Source organism: Opisthocomus hoazin, chromosome 15 (genome assembly GCF_030867145.1).
Source record: "Opisthocomus hoazin isolate bOpiHoa1 chromosome 15, bOpiHoa1.hap1, whole genome shotgun sequence".
Lineage (NCBI taxonomy): Eukaryota > Metazoa > Chordata > Aves > Opisthocomiformes > Opisthocomidae > Opisthocomus > Opisthocomus hoazin.
The window spans coordinates 25763382-25782701 of record NC_134428.1 but is presented as its reverse complement, the minus strand read 5'-3'; the positions used below and the strand labels follow the sequence as shown (position 1 = coordinate 25782701).

Here is a 19320-nt window from a genome sequence, read left to right as displayed (position 1 = left end):
TGTTTTGAATTCAGTTGACATCCTTTGGCTTAACAAATTCAGGTTCCTTAAGGGTGAAACATCCCTTAACGCACCATCCACTCAGAGAAGAGACAAAAATCTGCTCCTCCTCCAAAGCGTAATTCAGAGGGAGAGCTTAATTCAGTGCTCTGCATCAGTCACTGGAAAAACTTATATCCATCACCTATATACGAAGGTTGAATTCATACCTCACGCGTATATGTTTAATGACTATCATCAAATGGCATGAATACTCAACCAGAGACTTGTGTAACTAAAACACACAAATATTCAATAGATGGGGTCAACAGAAACATCATCTTTTTGTAAGGAATACTAAAAGATGTGAACGGTCATGAAAAAGAGTTAAAACCAGAAAAGTTCCTACTAATACTGAAATATATCAAAATATACATTAAAGTTCACAAAGATAGATATATAGACAAAGTCTATGATCTAGAAAAAAGAAAAATTTGCATTTATAATTCCACGTTCCCCTTGAATTTTGAAGGGCTCTGCAACATTGCCATAGAACCTCTGTATTTCACCCTAAGAGAAACAATTCTTCATATGAATATTCATGTATTTGTGAAGTAACTGCCAAGGTAAAAAAAATTTAAAACGAAGTAACACCAGAAGTGCCCCACAATCTTACCCCATTTGTTGGGCAGTTCTTTATATAATGGCCAGGTTTTCCACAACGAAAGCAAGTATAAGATGGCGGAGGTGGACCCAAGGGTTTCTTCATGTAACTAAAAGGTTTTTGAGAAAAAAAGAAAAAGGTATGCAGGCGTCTCTCTTGTTAAAGCAAACATGTCTACAATTTTTCCATAATCTTCAAAGAACAGATTTGACATTATCAACACTTACTTGATGGGATCATATTCATGGCCAGACTGTGTCATCATAGCTTTTATTTTATCTTCTTCGGAAGCATTGGCTTCAGCCAGATTGGCAGTCTGTTTAACAGGTAATTATTTGACACACACATTAGAAACACATTTAAGCCCACACAGCCAAAGACAACACCACTCATCCAATCCTGTAAAGAGCAGCACAACACTAGCTGAGGTTGCATGAAACCAGCTGCTTATACAAAATATATTTGTCCTGAAGATGTTCTGGGGAGTCCTTACGCCATTACATGATGTTTATGTGCCTGTCAACCTACTTGAAAAGAGCGTTCTTGGGCACTCCAAACCTTAGGCTCTGTTTGTACCTCACATAAAGACTTGTGTAACCAATCCAATTTTCTTCAAAGTGGACTGAAGCTATGTGTAGAAAAAAAAAAAAACAAAATATGCTATCCAGTATTTTTAAACTGATTTTTAAGCTCCAGACTATTTGAAGGAAGATATATCCATATTTCAAGGAGAAGATATCCGCTGTACATTTAATTGAGCAGTATGTATGCAAATACTATTACTTACATTTTGCAGCATTAAAAGGACACATAACTTAAAACTCAGGGTGGTTGGTTTTGCGTGCTGAAATCCAGCTTCTGACACAGAAACATTAAAAGAAATTTCAGATTCTATGATTTTATGAAAGGAATCAAGCTTTTTATAATCCCTCAGCAAAAGCTTCTTTTCAGTAGAAATTTGACCATCATGTGCTGTAGACAGTCCAATTTGCACACTCGCCCCCCAACTGTTCATATTAAGTGATTTAACAATAAGTAAGAAAAATCTAAGTAAGCAAAACCTGCATTTTTTTCCAGTTGACTGTGTCCTTTTAACATACAAATTGTAATATAAACATTATGCAGAACTAGCTCTTCAAATTATTGAAGCCAGCTGATTTTTTTAAAGTAGTATTTGTTCAAATGTTTTTATTATACACTAGTCCAGATACAAGCAGGGTCTAAGGGAGTGACTGTAAATTATCTGGATCTTCAAGCACCTATCATTCAGATCAACCACTCATGTTCTTGTTTTTATATGCATTCATTCACAAAAGCAACCAACTAGTTTCAACATTTTATTAAACAGTTGTTTCATATACACAGTTTTTTCTCAACAGTAACACAATCCAGATCGACAGCTACGCAATCATTTCCATTAACATTTACAGAAAACTTTACAGATACTTGACTAATTTGTTTGAACCCAAACGGTTTACAAAACAGACCCAAAACCCACAAAACATTAGTAGGAATAGACCAAAATTCAAATATGGCATTTAATACATAGTAATAATAAACCAGAAAACTGTTAATACATTGCCTCCATGCTAAGCCAGCCTGCACTAGAGAGGTTAAAGTAAGTAACAGTTTTGAGCTGCTTTATGTTACGTTCCTGTATTTTTCTGAAATACTTCCAATTTCCTTGCAAGCTTAAATGTGTACACCACTCGGACAGTTCTCCACATTTTAGAGTAAAACTTCACACGAGTTCACAGCACCAAGGACACGTTTAGGGACAGCACTAATGGAGACCAATTTCTTTTGGTGGCCACCTTCCAAACTAATTTTTTTTTTTTCCGCCCCAAATGTACACAAATTAATTTCTGCAGTGAGAGAGGGAAGAAGTTACCAGTGGGAAGCGATTTGTCTTTCTTGGAAATGAACTCCAGCCTTTATTTTCAGAACAAGCTAGCTACTCTGCATTAGGCCCTGCCTTTGTTGTACCTTTAAAGACTAGTAATTTAATCGGCTAGCACTATGCCTTTTCCCAAAGTGCAATCACTAGTGCTTTCCCAGACAAAGTTACACATTATTGAGCAAAAAATGCAAGCAGTTCCATAGCAAAACATGGCATTACAACAGTTTCAGAAGGTCACATCTGCTCATATGCCACACATACACATTGGTATATTCCTATAAACAATGAGGTACATTTACACAATTTACACAGTCTGCGTTCAAACAAATTAGATTGTGTTGTCCACTGTATATATACTACAATTTCTGAAACTGTGCAGCATTCAAAGAGTGGATCTGTAACTACAGCGACTAAAATTCAAAAATAGCCATGCAATTGTCCATGTTACAGAAACGTTTGTATTTTGGCTGTTGCAAACCCCCCCTCAAATGTCCGTAACTTACAGCCAATTAAATTCTTCTGTAAAAATTGTGTTAGTTTCCAACGCAAAATTAACAAAACGTATGAAAAACGGTAAACAGCTTCTGAAGTGCTTCTTCTTTGTGTCTTGAAGATGAGTAATACTGCAACATTATGTTGAGGCTGATAAGGTACTCCCCTTCTATCTTCCCAAACTGGGAACTACTCTTTACAGGATAGTATCAAAATATACACGCATTTTAAAGTTAAAATAAATACTTTAAATTATTAAAAATTAAACTAAAGTTTTGTTCAAATTACAACAGTTATCCAGCTATAGGTCACAGTATAAGATTTAAAAATACGAAGCAAACACTTTTTTTTAAGTATTTGACAAGAATATATATATACCTTAGTAAGCTGGGCCAGAGAAATTGATGCAGAAGAGTCATCAATCTGTTCACAAAAAATTAAACACATATTCAAGTTCTACAATCAAAACACAGCAACAGTTAACCTCTACTGTAGTCTGAAAGTCTGCACTATATCCTGCGTGTCACTGAAAGAGGCATTTCCAACCTAGTGTAATTAGTATTCATTCAAAGCAAAGTCCAAACCCATGTGAGCTTAGGAGAGTGCCTATGTGGTTAATGAGAAGAAGCTACAAGAACCAAACGCGCCTCAGATCAATTTATTGCTCCAGAATATCTCAGAGAGGGACCCTTGTCAAATGCTCACAACTGCCTAAAAGTCAAAGGGGCAAGGAAGCTATCAATTTTCAGCTAACAAGGATTTTTTTAAAAAATTAAGTTTATTTGAGAAGGATGCATCATTACAGGAAATTTGTTTTCAGTGTAGTTTGTAAATTAATCAGTTAATGTCTTATCGTTTATAAATGCACGTGGTTATGCTTTTAAGAACACAGTAGCTGCCTGCCAAAATAAAGCACAGGCATATCAGCCCCGAAACATGAACTCTGCCCTTCCTGTCAGTAAGTTTGAAAATGCCCCACCAAACCCAAATAAAAACACCAATCCAAAACACCAGCTACAAAAGTAACCCATCACTTTGTCTAGAAAAAAATAAACTGCAATTATGGAAATAAAGGTGTTTACCATGACAGAGTAGCCTATAAAAGCTGAGAAAACCAATTTCCTTTATTTTATTAGACCATAGGCCATACTATCCAAATTAGTTTGGGATGTGTGAGAACTTGATAGTTTCCCTGCTATCAGACCAAACATGATTTTTAGCGATTATGAAACAGGAATTCAGGGCACAATCCTGTAATTTTTTTTTCCTCCACTGCAACCACACTCCTCCCTCCCAGCCACCTACTGCAACAGCTTGCAGGAATGAAGTCCTGAGGCCGCTCCTTAGCGGTGGGCTGCAGTGTTGTTTATTGTGGACTAACACCCAAGTGCAGTTTTTCCACAAGTAAAAAGGGTAACTTATCTTGTTCTTTTTCCAGTATACTGAATTGTATTATGGCATAAGCAGCAGATAAGCTTATGCTAGTAAAACCGTATCAGAAAGACACTCGAATCACTGCTTATTATTTCTTAAGTTGTTAAAAAATAGAGACTAAAATTTCACAATGTAAACTGTATCGCTCTCCTCAAGAGGTCACTAAACTGACCAGAAGTGAGATTAAAACCCTTTCTCGGAAAAAACTCGTCCTTTATTACCTAATGTAGTGGAAGAACTCAAGGGAGCAGTTTTAGTAGATTCTGGGGAAAAACAAATCGACACGGAGAAGATGATTCCTCACTCCAGTTAAGCATTCCTTCTCCGTATGTTTAGGAAAGCTCATACACTACTGTATTACTAACTACCAAGTTCTTGAAAACGTGCCTCTGGAGAGGAACACCCAGACCTGGAAGAAGAGATCATCGCCAAGTTTTACCAGAAAACTCAACTTTCCTTCTTTTCAGAACATTTGGTACCTAGTTCTGCCAAAAAGGAAGTCTGATGAAGTACTCTGAAGCTTTATGCTCCATATGCCACACTTTATGTGTGGAAAAACAGGCCCATGTTCTCTCATGGTAGACACAACCTCTATCACTGTGGTTTTTCAGAAGCAAACAAGAAATTAGGAAAGCTCTCTATCGGAATCTAGTGTTAAGCAGTCTAGTATTGACCAGCAACTGAAATATAACTTAATAAACTATTAATTAGTTCTTGTATTTTTTAGGAAGCAGTTATTATGTGGCCTGCAGACAACAGTCTAATTTCTTAAAGGAGGCAACAGCACTCCTTTCTACTAACCAGTTATCAAAATCAACAAATAGATAATTAATGTACTATTTAGCATGTTTGCCCAAGCCATCTTCCAATGATTCCACATTCTTCTATTTTTCTCCCTTTAAATTTCTATTGAAGTATTCCTGCCAGTCCCTCAAATCGGTCAAGTAGAAACAACATCTCCACGAAACCTGTCTACAACCCTCAGATGATAATGCAGAACAACTGGGGAAAAAAAGGCCTCAAAAACTCAGCAACACAACCCCCCAAAACCCGAATCGAGAGTCCACATACTAACGCCCATTTCATACAGAAGACTAAACAGAAACTAACAAAGTGGGAAAGGGGACACAAAATAGGAGGAAAAGGCTAATCTTACTGCTGGAGTGTTACACTTACACTACAGTGGTTTCCTAAAACCCGGTCGTTTGGCTAAACTAAAAATGCAGCCAGGAAGGATCACAGTCGTGCTTGATGGTACTAAAACAATGGGCATGGCTCTCCGCATTTCTGCGGCCTCGAAGGCCAAATGCCAACCAGTGCTCCTTGCAGTTACTGAAACAGTAATACTGAACAAAAAAGGAACCACTTTATTTGGCTGTAGGACAGCAGCACAAATTTGGAAGTGTAGAATGATGGCTAACAGAAGAGCAAGATAATGAATAAATATTCAAAGCATAAGCTTTTGTGCATCCTTTCACAAAATCTTAACTAATTTTAATCTTGCTGCTTTACTGTTCAACAATAATTGGCAAGCTTTCCAATGATTTGTTCCTACTAAGTGGATTTTACTCCACTAAGATCCAGGTTCTGCTTTGAGATATATACAGAAATACATGTATGTCAAAAAACCACAGAAACGAACACCGCACACTTCAGCCCAAGACCTGAGCTGGCTTTAAGAATAAAGCCAGCTGTGTCTCCAACACTGGAAGCACCTGAGCTGCAGTGCTTTTGCAGGGAGAGAGAGGGGGGAGTTGTAGAGAGATGTAAGGCTTCCACCCTCCCTGTGCCTATCCACAACCCAGACCAGGTACAGTCAGAGCAAACACGAAGGGAATGTTTTTGCTTTGTCTTTCATTTACCTTAATTAGTTCTAACTAAGTCTTCCCCCCCCACTCCAGGATTTTTCTTTTTTTTATCTTTTTCTTTTTGAGACGTCTGTTAGCTTATGGTAAGATGCTACTTCGAAATGTGATACAGACATGCCAGGGAACACACAAGGCTAAAAGAATGTTAACTTTATTTATGAACATGTGATTTGTGTTTATACACATGCTAGTAAACAAAAAGAAAAATAACTGTTTTCAAGAAAGAAAAACCCATCTGGATTAGATCAAATACTATAAACGTGGTTGACATAAATGCATTACATTAACTACTAGGGTCACTGGGCCAGTTAAACTAACTCAAAACTCACAATCAGAGGCGTTTACGTCCAAAAAGGAATCCAAACGAATCAGAGACAGAATTACGGACGTCAGATTTAGACTTGGTGTTTTTAGACCTACATACAAAAAGTTATCAATTTGAAGTTGATTGTGTACCATTCCAGGAGAATCAGAGGCTGTATTCTTCACAGAAGACAGCCCCAGAGTTCATGAATTTCTAGATTAAGTTATCCTAACAGCTTATCAAGTGATCAGATCCAATGATCCAGGGTTAGTGTAATGCCTCACACCATTCTAGTGAAGAAAAGCAGTTAAAATAAAGATGAAAAATAAAACCCCACCAAATAGTAATCTTTATACTGTAAGGACTATTTTGAAATGCATAGTTACACATCTTATTCGACCCCAGTGGCAAATCAAGACCTGAAGAAAAATGCTGCCTCTTTTCCAAATGTAAATTCAAAGTGGTGGTATACTAAAGAAAGGAAATTTCCTTTGGGAAATTAAAGCAGCATCCAACCCTCAAGTCACCCAGACCCAAAAATGTACTGCAGGTACAAGTTCAGAAAAATGACAGGGATTTCACCCACAAATGCACCAGGCTCTAACCGTGTGCAAAAATTTGTACACTAGGTTTTAGACACTGTCATCTGCAGACAAACTACTACACTGCTTCATCAGATAAAGTGGAAAGATCAAATGCAGAACTTTAGAATACCACTTTGTATAGCAACGGTATTTAAATTCATGGCAATCTATTAAAGACATTTATGTATTCAAAGGGGCCCAAACAATATCACTTCAATTACACAGTTTTGGGAACAAATAGCCAGGTACTTAAGGACACAAAAAAAGAATCATTTAGCTACGCAGAACTGTCCTCAAAATGTATGGGATACGTTGGTTTTGGTGTTTGTTTGAACCCCCAAGTCAAAAGTAAGAAACAGTACCAAGTTTAACAATAATGGTTTCTCAGTGGTTTTTGATAGCATTTTCAAAAACCATTAGGCAAAAAAGTATTTAAAAACAAAAGCTAAGTGATACAATGTGAAAATGGCAAATACACTCCAAACAATTTTTATTGCAAGAAACAAAAAGCACACAACAACCTATACAAACATACATATTACTAGCTATAGACAGACAGATGCAGAACATGGCACCATGTTCAACTGTGCAAACCTCGAACCTACATGATCTAAAAACGATCATACATTATCTGTACAACACAGCGTCATACAGGAAATACTCTACCATATTCAATATGAAATACAATGCATTACTAGGCACAAATACCAATATTCACATTAAAACTGTGCAAATGATGGCATTACTCAGTTTTTACTATGCTGAATGAAATACATTGTATTTACAACATAATACTGCATTTTACTGGAAAATATATTAAGTTAATGTTTGGAAAATTAATAAAAGGCTACGTTGTTTAGAATTAAGTGCAGTGTGTAGAAAAAAGTGTGAGATTGGGTTTTTACATACTGCTTTTGATGTTCCACTCACTGGCTCAGTTCGACTTCTAGAACAAGAAATAAAGGTGATCAGAATTTAAAATAAAGCACTTGTACCCAACATAAAGCAGTGAAAACAGATTATAAAACACGAACATCCCAAAATTCTGTTCTGATAGTCTAGTCAATGTGGAAATTTTTCTATATACATAAACTGTTCTCTCTTGGTACATTCAGTGCAACTAAACAAGACCCCCAAATTCACATTTCTACTTTGTCACATATTACTCTAAGACTTACAGATACAGAACACAACAGTGCAAGAGTAGTTCTCAGGTATTCTGCCTCTATGTAAGTACCAAAAATATGAAGTCTGTACCACAGCTTTGTGTTATTAAACAATCAACCATCTAAATATGAAGATAGCTTTAGCCAATCTAGATATCCCTAATACTACAAATAGGTACCAGACAGAGTACTTTAACTTCTAAGAAAGAACAGTGATAGTCTAGACACCTTGAAGTGCAAGTTTACTTGAGTGAAAAAAAAAAAAAATCAGTCATCTGACAAAGGAACGACATAAAAAAGCCAGCAGCATAGTCTTTAGGACAGTGTTTCTTTGTGGAAGCCCAAGCACTGTGTTCAGATATTTACTATATTCAGCCATGAAAGTGCCAAAATACTAAATGTGTTACATATGCTATATTGACTAAAAATAGTAGTAGAAATGTCACCTGAAAGCAGTTTCTAGGGTTTTGTGCGATTTAGGAGTCCTGTGACAAAAAAAAAGGTCTTAATTGCCAGAATTTGCTTTAAGATAATCTTGAAAATGCTACAGTACTTTAGGAAATATTTATTACATTTGAAAACTTGTTGAGATTCCACATACTCATGGATCTGTATCTGCATGCTACCCATCATGAATCAGACATGCAACCACTGACATAGTTAACAAACAGTTCATACATCATCCAAGGTGTCCCATGAGCAGAGGCAATTCAAAGGCTGCTGTGGAATTTACATACAAATAGGAAGGTTCATGCTTCCTGCAGCTGCTAGAACACCACCAGGCTCACCATTACAGCCAGGTACCTCCTGAAGAGGAGGAAGTACGACAAAATAGATTACCACACAATGGTTTCTTCATTCATTTACCTTGAAGAACATACTACAACGTAACACATTTTTGAAGGCCTCTCCACCACTACAGCATACATCATCATTCCCAAACCTTAACCACTCTGCCAGTTGTTTCTGCAATGTTTCCAGTTGAAGGAATAGAAAGCTAATCTGCCTGGTTAACGTTCGATGTTAGAACAGCAATGCCATTCTTTTTGTACCCCCACACGCAGGTATTTATTTGACCTTTCATGCCAGCAGCATCTGTCCCCTCATTTTAGGACGGCGGCAGAATACCAGGAGAGGGTGCCATCCAACCAGAAACGGAGGATGCACTGGCAAGACAGCACTAGGCGTGCATATTTATATTGACCCCCATAACAGGGCAATGTTTAAAAGCACGATGCTGTGGTGTCCAGAATTACTAGGTTGGGCCTGAAAGCACTGCAATAACTACCGCAGTAATATGCCCAAAGTTTACATGCAGAGCCACAGAAATTCAGGGGTTTTTGCTTGCAAACGCTTCATGGGTACCAGGATGCTGCTGTACTGTTTGAGAGACACTGTAACTCATCAGAATACCTTATTTATTGAGAACCAACATCCGAAAGACATGGCAAAACCACAAGTTAGTAGTATCTAATTATTGTGGAGGAGAGGCATATCTCTAAGGCAGCTGGACAACATGGCCATTCAAACAATGCTAATGTAGCTGATATAGAACTGGTCTGTACGAATACATGAATAACAGCAATAATCCTGTAGTCAGGACTCCATTTGAATATCTAAATACCTGAATGTCTAAAACCACATAATTTTAATCAACACATCTGATTATCTGTCCTTCACAAATCTTAGGAATACAGAATTAAAACCTGGAGCACAGATAACAGCTTAGGGTAAAAACAGACCTAGAAAGACAGCTAGTAACATTTGGTAACGTGCTAAACTGCTCACTGAGCTGCAAATTTGGAAAGGATTAACTCCTTCATGGTACTCTCACAAAAGGCAATACACTTAAGGACATTGCTCTTTTTCTCTTGCCTGAAACAGACATTGTCTTTAGGAAATTAACAGGAATCACTTATGAATGAAACTTCTTGTTTGCATGGTTCGCCAGCTGGCAATCCCTGGTCTCTCCTCTACAGCTCATATGCAAAAAAAACCCAGATTTGGGGCACAAGGATACCTGCCATATCCCACCCTCCTCCCCCAAATGCAAAAAACAGTGAAACACTGAGAATCAGATTCTTCTGAGACGGGAACAAATTGTAAGTTTACACTACAATGCGTGTCTGACTTTACTATAAAAGCAATACAAGCAGACACGTATAACAAGGAATCTCTCCACACAGAGGAAACAGGATCTACAACTTGGGTGTCAGAAAAATCAACCTCAAGAACAAACCCAACAGAATCATCTTAAAAGTTACCACTGTTGGAGTTTGAACCCCACATTCAAGAAGGCCTAAAAATGCAAGTCTGCTTTGGGACAGATACATTAAAATCTACCCCATTACAACAATAACTAACAGCAACTTTTAACTAGGAGAACAGAATCTCAATGCCTCTGTAAACTAACTTCAATTAAAAAGTTAACACACTGAAACCCCTAACAAAGAATACAAGGCTTTATGGATACTTACATAACATATGTTTTGCTCGTAGCTTTAACTCCTCCAATAGGAATTCTTCTCACAATTACTGATGAGTTCTTAGGAATCAGGGCATTATCATCTGTGTATTCTGAAAACACAAACAAAGCAAAAACGTTAGTCAATTTGTAAGAATCTATATTTATATGTAATCACACGGCACTTCAGAGAATCCCTTTAAAAAAAAAAAAGCAAAATTTTCTGTGTAACACGGTGCTTTTATTGTCACAACACACTACATTTCAAGAAATCTTCAGGTTTGAAAATCAAACACAAGCCAGCAAAAATGTTCTCTTTTTTTTTTTTTTTAAATAGTTCGAAGGCCAACAGCAAAGTGATCTCAAAGGTCACTAAAGGAGAGTCTGCCAATGCGTGAGGTTCTTTACTGATTGACCTTAAGTTGGTTTTGCTTCTGTTAGGCTACAAACCCAGCAGATCTTTGGAGAAACACCAACCACAGCGAAGTCTCCAAGGCTTAAGCCGGATTCTGAAGTCTGACTAGCTTGCCCTGCAACAAAACAGGCACTTGGCTGAAGTAATAACTCCAAGCCACTGCTTTCACAGCTTTTAACTAAAAACGATTCGCCAATGCTGCTAGCTCTCAAGACTGCCAGAACACAGAGCGCGCCTATTTCTTGGAGCTTGATCCCTCAACCACCACACTTCTCAGCTGCTCAGTGCCGTACATTTAAACGGTAACAAAACTGGCAGTGCTAGCACTTGGATCACAGAAGTTCTGGGGTGTTCCTGAGTTTGCTTTCAAAAGCAGGGCAGAATTAGCTCAAACTAAAGTGGTATCTCCCCTCTTAGGCTAATAGTCTAGTTCGAACTAACCAAATGGATGTGAATTCTTTCGATTCACTTTGTGCAGAGCAGAGAGACTCAAACTGAATTATGTGAAGACAGCCTTTAAAAGCCTTTCAAAAGCAGCACGTGCCTAAAGCTACCCCTGCTTTGCCCCGACTTACACCACGTTAGTCTTCTGAAGAGCAGGAAAGCCTCCCGACCTTTTACATCAGGCCCAAATAAAAACCAACAACCTCACCACTTTGACTGAGTAAGTTTAAAATGCAAAGCTCTCTCCATGGAATGGTTTTTATACTGTACTTACACAAGCTGGATATGACTAAATGTTTTAAAGCACTATCAGCAACCATTCCCTTCAATCTGCCTACAGTTTTAAATATTAAAAGCCCTTAACTTTGCAGACCAAATGGGAACGATGGTCTCAAAACCAAAGATGCCGTGTATCTAGTCAAGCTGTCAGGGTGGTTTTGCCCAGCGATCACACACAAAATAAGAATATTTCACAATTTATGTTCCATTTTTCAGTATATTATTCCTACAGGCAGGAACCTCCCTTAGAACAAAACACACCTACTAGAATGTATCATTTCAACAACAAACTGAAACTTTTACTTCTATTTCCAAATGACAGAATGCTTCTTCAGAAAACAGAAAATTATTTAGCTGAAACTAGTTCCCGATCTTCCCCTAGGGAACCAAACAGCAAGCTTCCTCTGGACTTCATAGTAGTTCAAAATTGCAGGAGAAAGGACTACTAATGATGAAAACAGAAGCTTTTACAGAAGACGTGTCCTGAAGCCAACCCCCAGAGCTCTTCTCAAACGGAAAATCTCACCACTACACAGTCACCTGTCAAGATAGGGCTGCACTGGGACTTTTTGATGGAGCAGGAGCTCAAGCAGTACTGAGGCCCAGCTAAACAACCGGGACATCATGCCAGCCGCAGCTCTGGAAGCCCAAAGCAGCTGTTTCTCCTGGCGGAACAGAGCCATACAGAGTGTTCTTTCTGGTCCAAATCACAAACCATGGGACTGAGATTTCAGAGATATACAATAAGCAACAGTGGCTCCACAAAAAGGCAGGGTTTGCTACACCTGTGCCAAACAGGTGGTAGTTCTGCAGAAGATTGTGGTAGTTCTGCAGAAGATCACCAGTGGCAGCACCTCTCCTAGAAAGAGACTGTATATATGAGGACAGCATCTAATGTATTTATTCATAAATTATGCAAGCCTGCAGAGGTCAATTTCAACATGAACAAGAGGTATACCATGCAAAAAGATTAGTCCTCCTTTAGTCTTCTGTGACAGTTCATTGACATTAGAAGAGAAGCATTAATCTCTGCCTTCTGAACAGCCTATCCTCATATGTATACATAGATATATGCTTGTTTTCAGCCTACTCACTAAGTGCACCACAAAGAGAGCTCCAGCCATCTAACAACAGACTGATACAAAAATGACTTCACCTTAAAAGTCAGCCAGTACACGTTTAAATGGATCAACTGAAGACTGACAATAGCTTGGTGAAGTAAAGGCTGTATTGGTGTAGGACACCTACCACAGCATGCATTTGTATTTGGCACTTCAAGTACCCAACTAGCTTGACCACCAAGTCCGAGAACTCGTGGAAGAGTGTTGACACACAGCAGAGCACATTGCTGAGTTAGTCTGTGAAGGAACCTGATACCAGTTGGCTTTAATACATTTAATTTTCCTTCACCTCAGTTAGTTGAGCTCATTTTGGTGGTGAATAAACAGCGCAAACAGCTCAAGTTATGCCCTGAAGTTTAGACTGCTTTATACTTGATGCAAAATTTAAAAATGCCATGTTTAAATTCATCTGTAATTCTGAAATCTTCTAGTTCTAATAATTTGTGTCATATGCATGTTATAAACAAGTTACTGAAAAAAGTTTCTACTTTATTTTATGGCCTGTTCTAAGCCACCATTTTGAGTCTGCCAGCACTGGAAAAGCATCTCTCGAGTGCTATCTAGAGAAGTATTTTCACCCTGATAAAGTACAGAAGCTCATCAGAAGGCAAGCCTATATGTGAAACGACAAAGAAAAGCCTTTATTAGGCTTAGATGCCTTACTAACCAGCTATTATGCTACTGGGGGAAGGATCTGCAGAGTAAGAGATGAAAACGACAAGTAACATGCCAGACTGTCTCTACCAGCAAACAGGGTAACTCCCAAGAACACATTTTCTCCCTAGTGCTTAAAAATATGCTTTCTCTTTATGTGATTTTTTTTAAACTCTGTTCTCATCAACACCACTTACTTCATGACAAACAAATCCTCTATGCGGTTGGCACTAAAAGCACTGCCTCAAAGCACCCTGATTAATAGACTGGACTACTATTTCTGGCTTTTCAGCTTCCACCACAAGAGGTATCCATGATCTCATCTACAACTGGTATCATCATTTCTTGAAGGAGCTAGTTCAGCAGGCCAAATGGTTCATGGAACTTTCATTTGCATTATTATTATACAATACTGTGCTCCAAAAGAGCACCTTATTGCTCTGAAAGGATGAGTCAATAAAACCTAACATACTTTCAATCATAGATCTGATTATACAGACTGCCGGATGCCTTAATGTTGTATCAGCACTGCTTACTGTTTCAGCTGTGACTGGGAACGCGAAAGCAATTCTGGGGACAACGGGGTGACAAAGCAAACTGCGCCCGCCCTAAGCCCCCGGCCAAGGGACATTAACCCCGCTCACTGCACAGCCCCGAGAGGTCCCCAGCCTGCTGGGGCCAGAGTCCAAGCAGCTCACTCCCAGACAGGCCGTGCATGAGCTCCACTGAAACATCATGGTTTCTGAACAGGTACACTGCTTACTCTCAACTCAGGGAAACGGGGAACTCCATAACCTTTCTGAAAGCTCTACACAGGAACACTGCATGGCAGCCCAGGAATTAACTGCACTCGGAGGTGCGACCAAAGTAATCCCCCACGCTAGCACTGCAACACAAAATGGCACAGGGAAGGGCAGGTTTCAAAGTTGCTTAAATGTCTGCTGTAAAACGCTATGTTTGCAGAGTGTTGAAGACATTCTAGCAGACAGACAGACATCAGCTGTGAGGCCAAGTGATTCCATTTAGTGTCAGCACCACATCGCAGCATTACTAAAATGGTCAACTGCATGCTGCAACACTGAACTCGGGCAAGTTCCGAGTTCAAGAGAAAGTCTAATAAGAGCAATATTCTTCCTTAAAACTATTCACCTAAGACCAGTTCTGAATCCCTTTTTTTTTTTTTTTTAAATTTATTTTGCCTGGTAAGCAGAACAGCACATTCTCCAAGTGTTTTGAGTCCAAATGTTACAGGGCAGGACAGAGCACGAAAGAAACCCAAGTTCTGGAGTCTGCAGTTCTTCCACAATATTGTGAGAACATCTACTATAAAAGACAGGTCAAGAAATTCAGATCAAATTAAAAGGAGGCAACTTTAAATGCATCATTCTTGAGTATATGCTTTTTGAAGGGAATTCTGCCTTTAGAGAACATGCCTCTATTGTAAGCACAGAAAAGGACACCTCCCCCCCTTTTTAATACAAACATGTTCCAATCATCCATTTTGCTTTCCCAGCATCTTAAAGAGTCCATATCATTTTTTTCCCACTGGTATTTAAAAACCGGTTTACTTTTAGCTTATATTAGCATTGCTTCTATTACTACATTTGCATTATGAAGAGAACAGTTATGAACTGTAAAAGGCTTGAGTACTCCAAAAAATCGGAACAAGCAGGCCATCTGCACTCAAGGTTCACTTTGTTCTTTCCAAGATCATTTAAACATTTAGTCAGGACTTCTAAACAAAGTTATAAAAAAAAAACAAAACACGTAAGAATTCCAAACATTCCATCAAGGCATAATATCCTGGTCTAGTTTTTCTTCTTTATCTTCTGGAGGTGAGTCTAAGCACCTACATCTGATAAATAACAACTGAAATCCACGGTTATGCACATGAACCAAAAATTTGGCATACTGCAATGTACTCTGTAGCTTTGGTCTGAAAACCACTGGGGGATTTTTGCATTTTCACATGGAAAACACCCTTACACAAACACTTTGATAAGCATCTGTGTCACTAATATACCATTTAAAATCTTCTACTCATTTTACAAAGGTCAAAGTGCAATACAACCTACCTAGAGGCTCTTGGCCCTGTTAAACAAGAGCGATGCTCTTTAAAGTACAAAAGATATCCCTTTTTTAACTTCACCCTTTAGGCAACACCACATTTAACACAACCTAGTTAAGCAGATACTTTTTCTTCACTGGATTCTGATTACGTGTGAAAACAAAGCAACACACTTGGTGAAACTGGTATTATGCATATCAGACTAACACTGTATGGGCTAACATTTATAATTTTTTCTTTTACAAGCTTTGTTTTCTGCTCCTCACCTGCTACAACAGAATCCACGTTTGGCCTATTTCAAAACATTTTTTCTTCTGGTGATAATGATGGGGCTCAATCACAGTTCATCACCACCCAGCATTCTGGTTCTAAGGCTCTGCCTTACACAGACCCAACTATTGCAGGAGTGACGTCAGCCAGCTGGCCATTCAGCCTGCTAGCATTTGTGAAGCTGAAGGCACATTAGCAACTGAAGACAAAATTCAGAGACCCTTCTGCAGCAAAGCCCTTAAAGGAGATTAAACCTTTTTCAAAAGCTCTTGGCAATTTTATTGAATACTGCTAGAAAAATTCCAAGACTTGCAAATGTGTCTCTACGTACTATCCGTAAGACCCCTAACGCTGTGTTGTTAAGTCTCTTCAGAGATCTCCTGACAAGAGTTTAAATATCTGTAGATAGACAGCGAGCTTTAGGTCCAACCACTTGAAAGGCTGGTGCTGAAGTTACAGTCACCGCAGTGTACATATTCTGTTTAAGTTTTAATACATGAAGCAGGAAGACAAAAAACCACTAGTACATATTTTACAGAAAAAGACTGTTGTACGAGAGTCACAGAATCACAGGAAAAAAAAAATTAACGTTTAAGGAATTAAAACACTATACAATTCTTTTTATTTCTGAAAAGTCACATCCCAAAGTCTTTAATCACATTCAAACTTATCAAGATGGCAGATTATCAACCTGACATCTCACGCTAAGTTATACAAAACAATTATCACCTCTGAGAATCAAGCACCATTTATTAGATTTAAAAGAATTTGTGACTTCTCTAAGAACATTTCTTACCTATATTCACTGTAAACGTTCTGCCATAAAACTTCAGTATTGCCCTGACACAGTTAAGATGTAATATCAGGAAAAAACTGAAGAGTTACAAATAAATGATGAAATGATGCTCAATAGCATCTGAATGACAATGTCTTCTGCACAGAAGTTACATTAGCAAGAAATTCCAAAGTATAATTTAGATAGAGAGAACACTTGTGCTTTAAAGGGTCCGCATAGAGTACAACTCCCAGATACACTCCTGAGCCAAAATGTTGCTAGCAAGCAACTTCGGCAACCAGCACAAAACCAGTGTTCCAACAAAGGTGAGGTAAACAGTTGAAGACAAAACTAAAGCACTAAACCCACTTTTTTTTTTTTCCCCTTCAAATTAGCCATCCATTTCTATCACTTTCAGTTTTCTCTGCCAGCTTTCAAAGAAATCTGGCAAGTTGGTTATGATAAAATATCCTCCCATATTTCCTTAGCATTTCACATAGAATTCCTTAGAATTTTACATAGAATTCCGGGAAAACAAGAGTTTTGTAAGCACTGCATGTCGCACATCTACCACGTATCTTCCCACGCCTTCCTCCCCGCCTAAAGCACAAACCTGAAGGCCGCTGGCAGAACGGCCACAAAGGACCAGCTCCGTGCGGCCCCAACACGAGCCACAGCCACCGCCCGCGGCCGCCCCCCCCGCTGCCCCCGCACGCCGGCGGGACGGGCCCCGGGCTGACTCACGCTACGCGGGGACGAGCCGCCAAGCGCGGAGCGCGGCTCCCGCAGGCCGCGGCCGGGCGGGCTGGGCTGGCCTGCGCCGCCCGCCCCGCGCCCGCCGCCCCCACGCACCTTCTTTGGTCTGGGCGTTGGTGATCTGCAGGTCGCAGTCGGCCGCCTTCAGCTTCTCCCGGCCCATGATCTGGCGCTTGAGGTCGCAGAGGGAGATGTGGAGCCCGTCGAAGGTGACCGTGTCATAGTTCAGCTTGGAGGAGAACTTGTAGTGCACGCACGACATGGCCGGGGCCTACCGCGGCAGGCGGCGCCGCGGCCTCCGCGCCGGGTCGGGGCCTCCGCGCCGGGTCGGGGCGGGGAAGGGCAGGGCCGAGCGAGGGGGCCGGGGCAAGCAGCGCGGGCTGAGCTCGGGCGGGCCGGCGGCGCTCAGAGGCCGCGGCGCTCCGCCATGGGCAGGCCCCGCGGCCTCAGGCGGACTCGGCTGGCGGAGGCCTCAGGACTCCATGGCGGCGGCGCTGCGAGGCCCCGGCCCCCGCCCCCGCAACGATTCCGGCCCGCGGCCTTCAGCGATCGAGTCGGGCCGCGCCGGCGGCGCCCGCCCGGCTCCTCCTCGCAGCCCGAGCGGACGATGGGGAGAGGCCCCCACGGCCCCGGCTCGGCCTCCGCTCCTTCTCCCGCCCGCAGTGATCCGGGCCCGACCGCTCGCTATGGCGGCTCAGGCGCCCCTGCCTCAGCGCTCCGCCGAGGGGTTTCCCGGCCGCTAACCGCACGGGCCGCCGCGAGCGCCTCACTGCGCAGGCGCAACAGCGCGCCGCACCCAGCGCCCCCCCCCCCCGCCTTACGTGACCCAGCGCATTATGGCAAAAGGCCCGAGTCACGTGGGCGCGGCGGCACCGCCCTCTTCGTCCTGGCGCCGAGCGCCCCCTAGGGGAGAGCCGTTGGCGGTCGGCGTCAGCGCCGGGGGCCGGTGGTGTCACTCCCCCGCGCGGCCTGTCACTGTCTGGCCGCTGCCCGGGCTGTCACCCCCGGGCCTGTCACCCCCGCGGGCCTGTCACTGTCCGGCCGCTGCCCGGGCCTGTCACCGTTGGGCCTGTCACCCCTGGGCCTGTCACTGTCCGGCCGCTGCCTGGGCCTGTCACCGTTGGGCCTGTCACTGTCCGGCTGCTGCCCAGGCCTGTCACACCCTGCCCGTCACCCCTGGCCTGTAGCCCCCGGCCTGTCACCACCCAGTGTCCGGCCACCCCTGGGCTGTCACCCCCAGTCTGGCACACCCCAGCCTGTCACTGCGCGGTGTCCGGTCACGCCCCGGGCCTGCGGTCTCCCTTCTGTCACCCCCCAGGCCTTCACCACCCAGTGTCACCTCCCATCAGCCCCTGTGGCGGCTCTCCCAACAGCCCTGCGCCCATCACTGCCCAATGTCCTGTCACCCCCAGCCTGCCACCGCCCAATGTCCCCTCCTGTCACCCCCATTCTGTCACCGCCCGCTGTCCCTCCTGCCAGCAGCCAGCCCGGGCAGGACAGCCGTGCTGTCACCGAGGCCCGGACACCGCTGACAGAGTCGGTGTTCTGCACAGAGGCCGTTGGGCGGTCAGAATAACGGGGCTCGTTGGTCTCACTTCGAAGCAGAGTCAGCGTCACCTCTGAACCCAGGAGCTGTCCTCGGGGAGATGCGCACGCCCCGAGAAGACTGCTTGGGAGGGCTTA

The 19320-nt window shown here is 41.8% G+C and overlaps 1 protein-coding gene across 6 annotated transcripts in view; it reads right to left on the bottom strand.

Annotated features, from left to right (window-relative positions):
• RBBP6 (RB binding protein 6, ubiquitin ligase) overlaps nt 1-18419 on the bottom strand; it is a 31602-nt gene extending 13183 nt beyond the window's left edge. For 2 of the 6 annotated variants that reach the window (XM_075437017.1, XM_075437021.1), the window contains exons 1-7: nt 17734-18419; nt 10869-10968; nt 8838-8876; nt 8135-8171; nt 3414-3458; nt 871-959; nt 656-752 (exon numbers count right to left, since the gene is read on the bottom strand). In XM_075437017.1, coding sequence (XP_075293132.1) covers nt 656-752; nt 871-959; nt 3414-3458; nt 8135-8171; nt 8838-8876; nt 10869-10968; nt 17734-17899 — 573 coding nt within the window. In that variant the 5' untranslated portion in view covers nt 17900-18419. The remainder of the gene's footprint in view (nt 1-655; nt 753-870; nt 960-3413; nt 3459-8134; nt 8172-8837; nt 8877-10868; nt 10969-17733) is intronic. The other 4 variants (XM_075437018.1, XM_075437022.1, XM_075437019.1 and 1 more) reach the window with 3 other exon arrangements.
• Nucleotides 18420-19320: the final 901 nt, after the last annotated feature.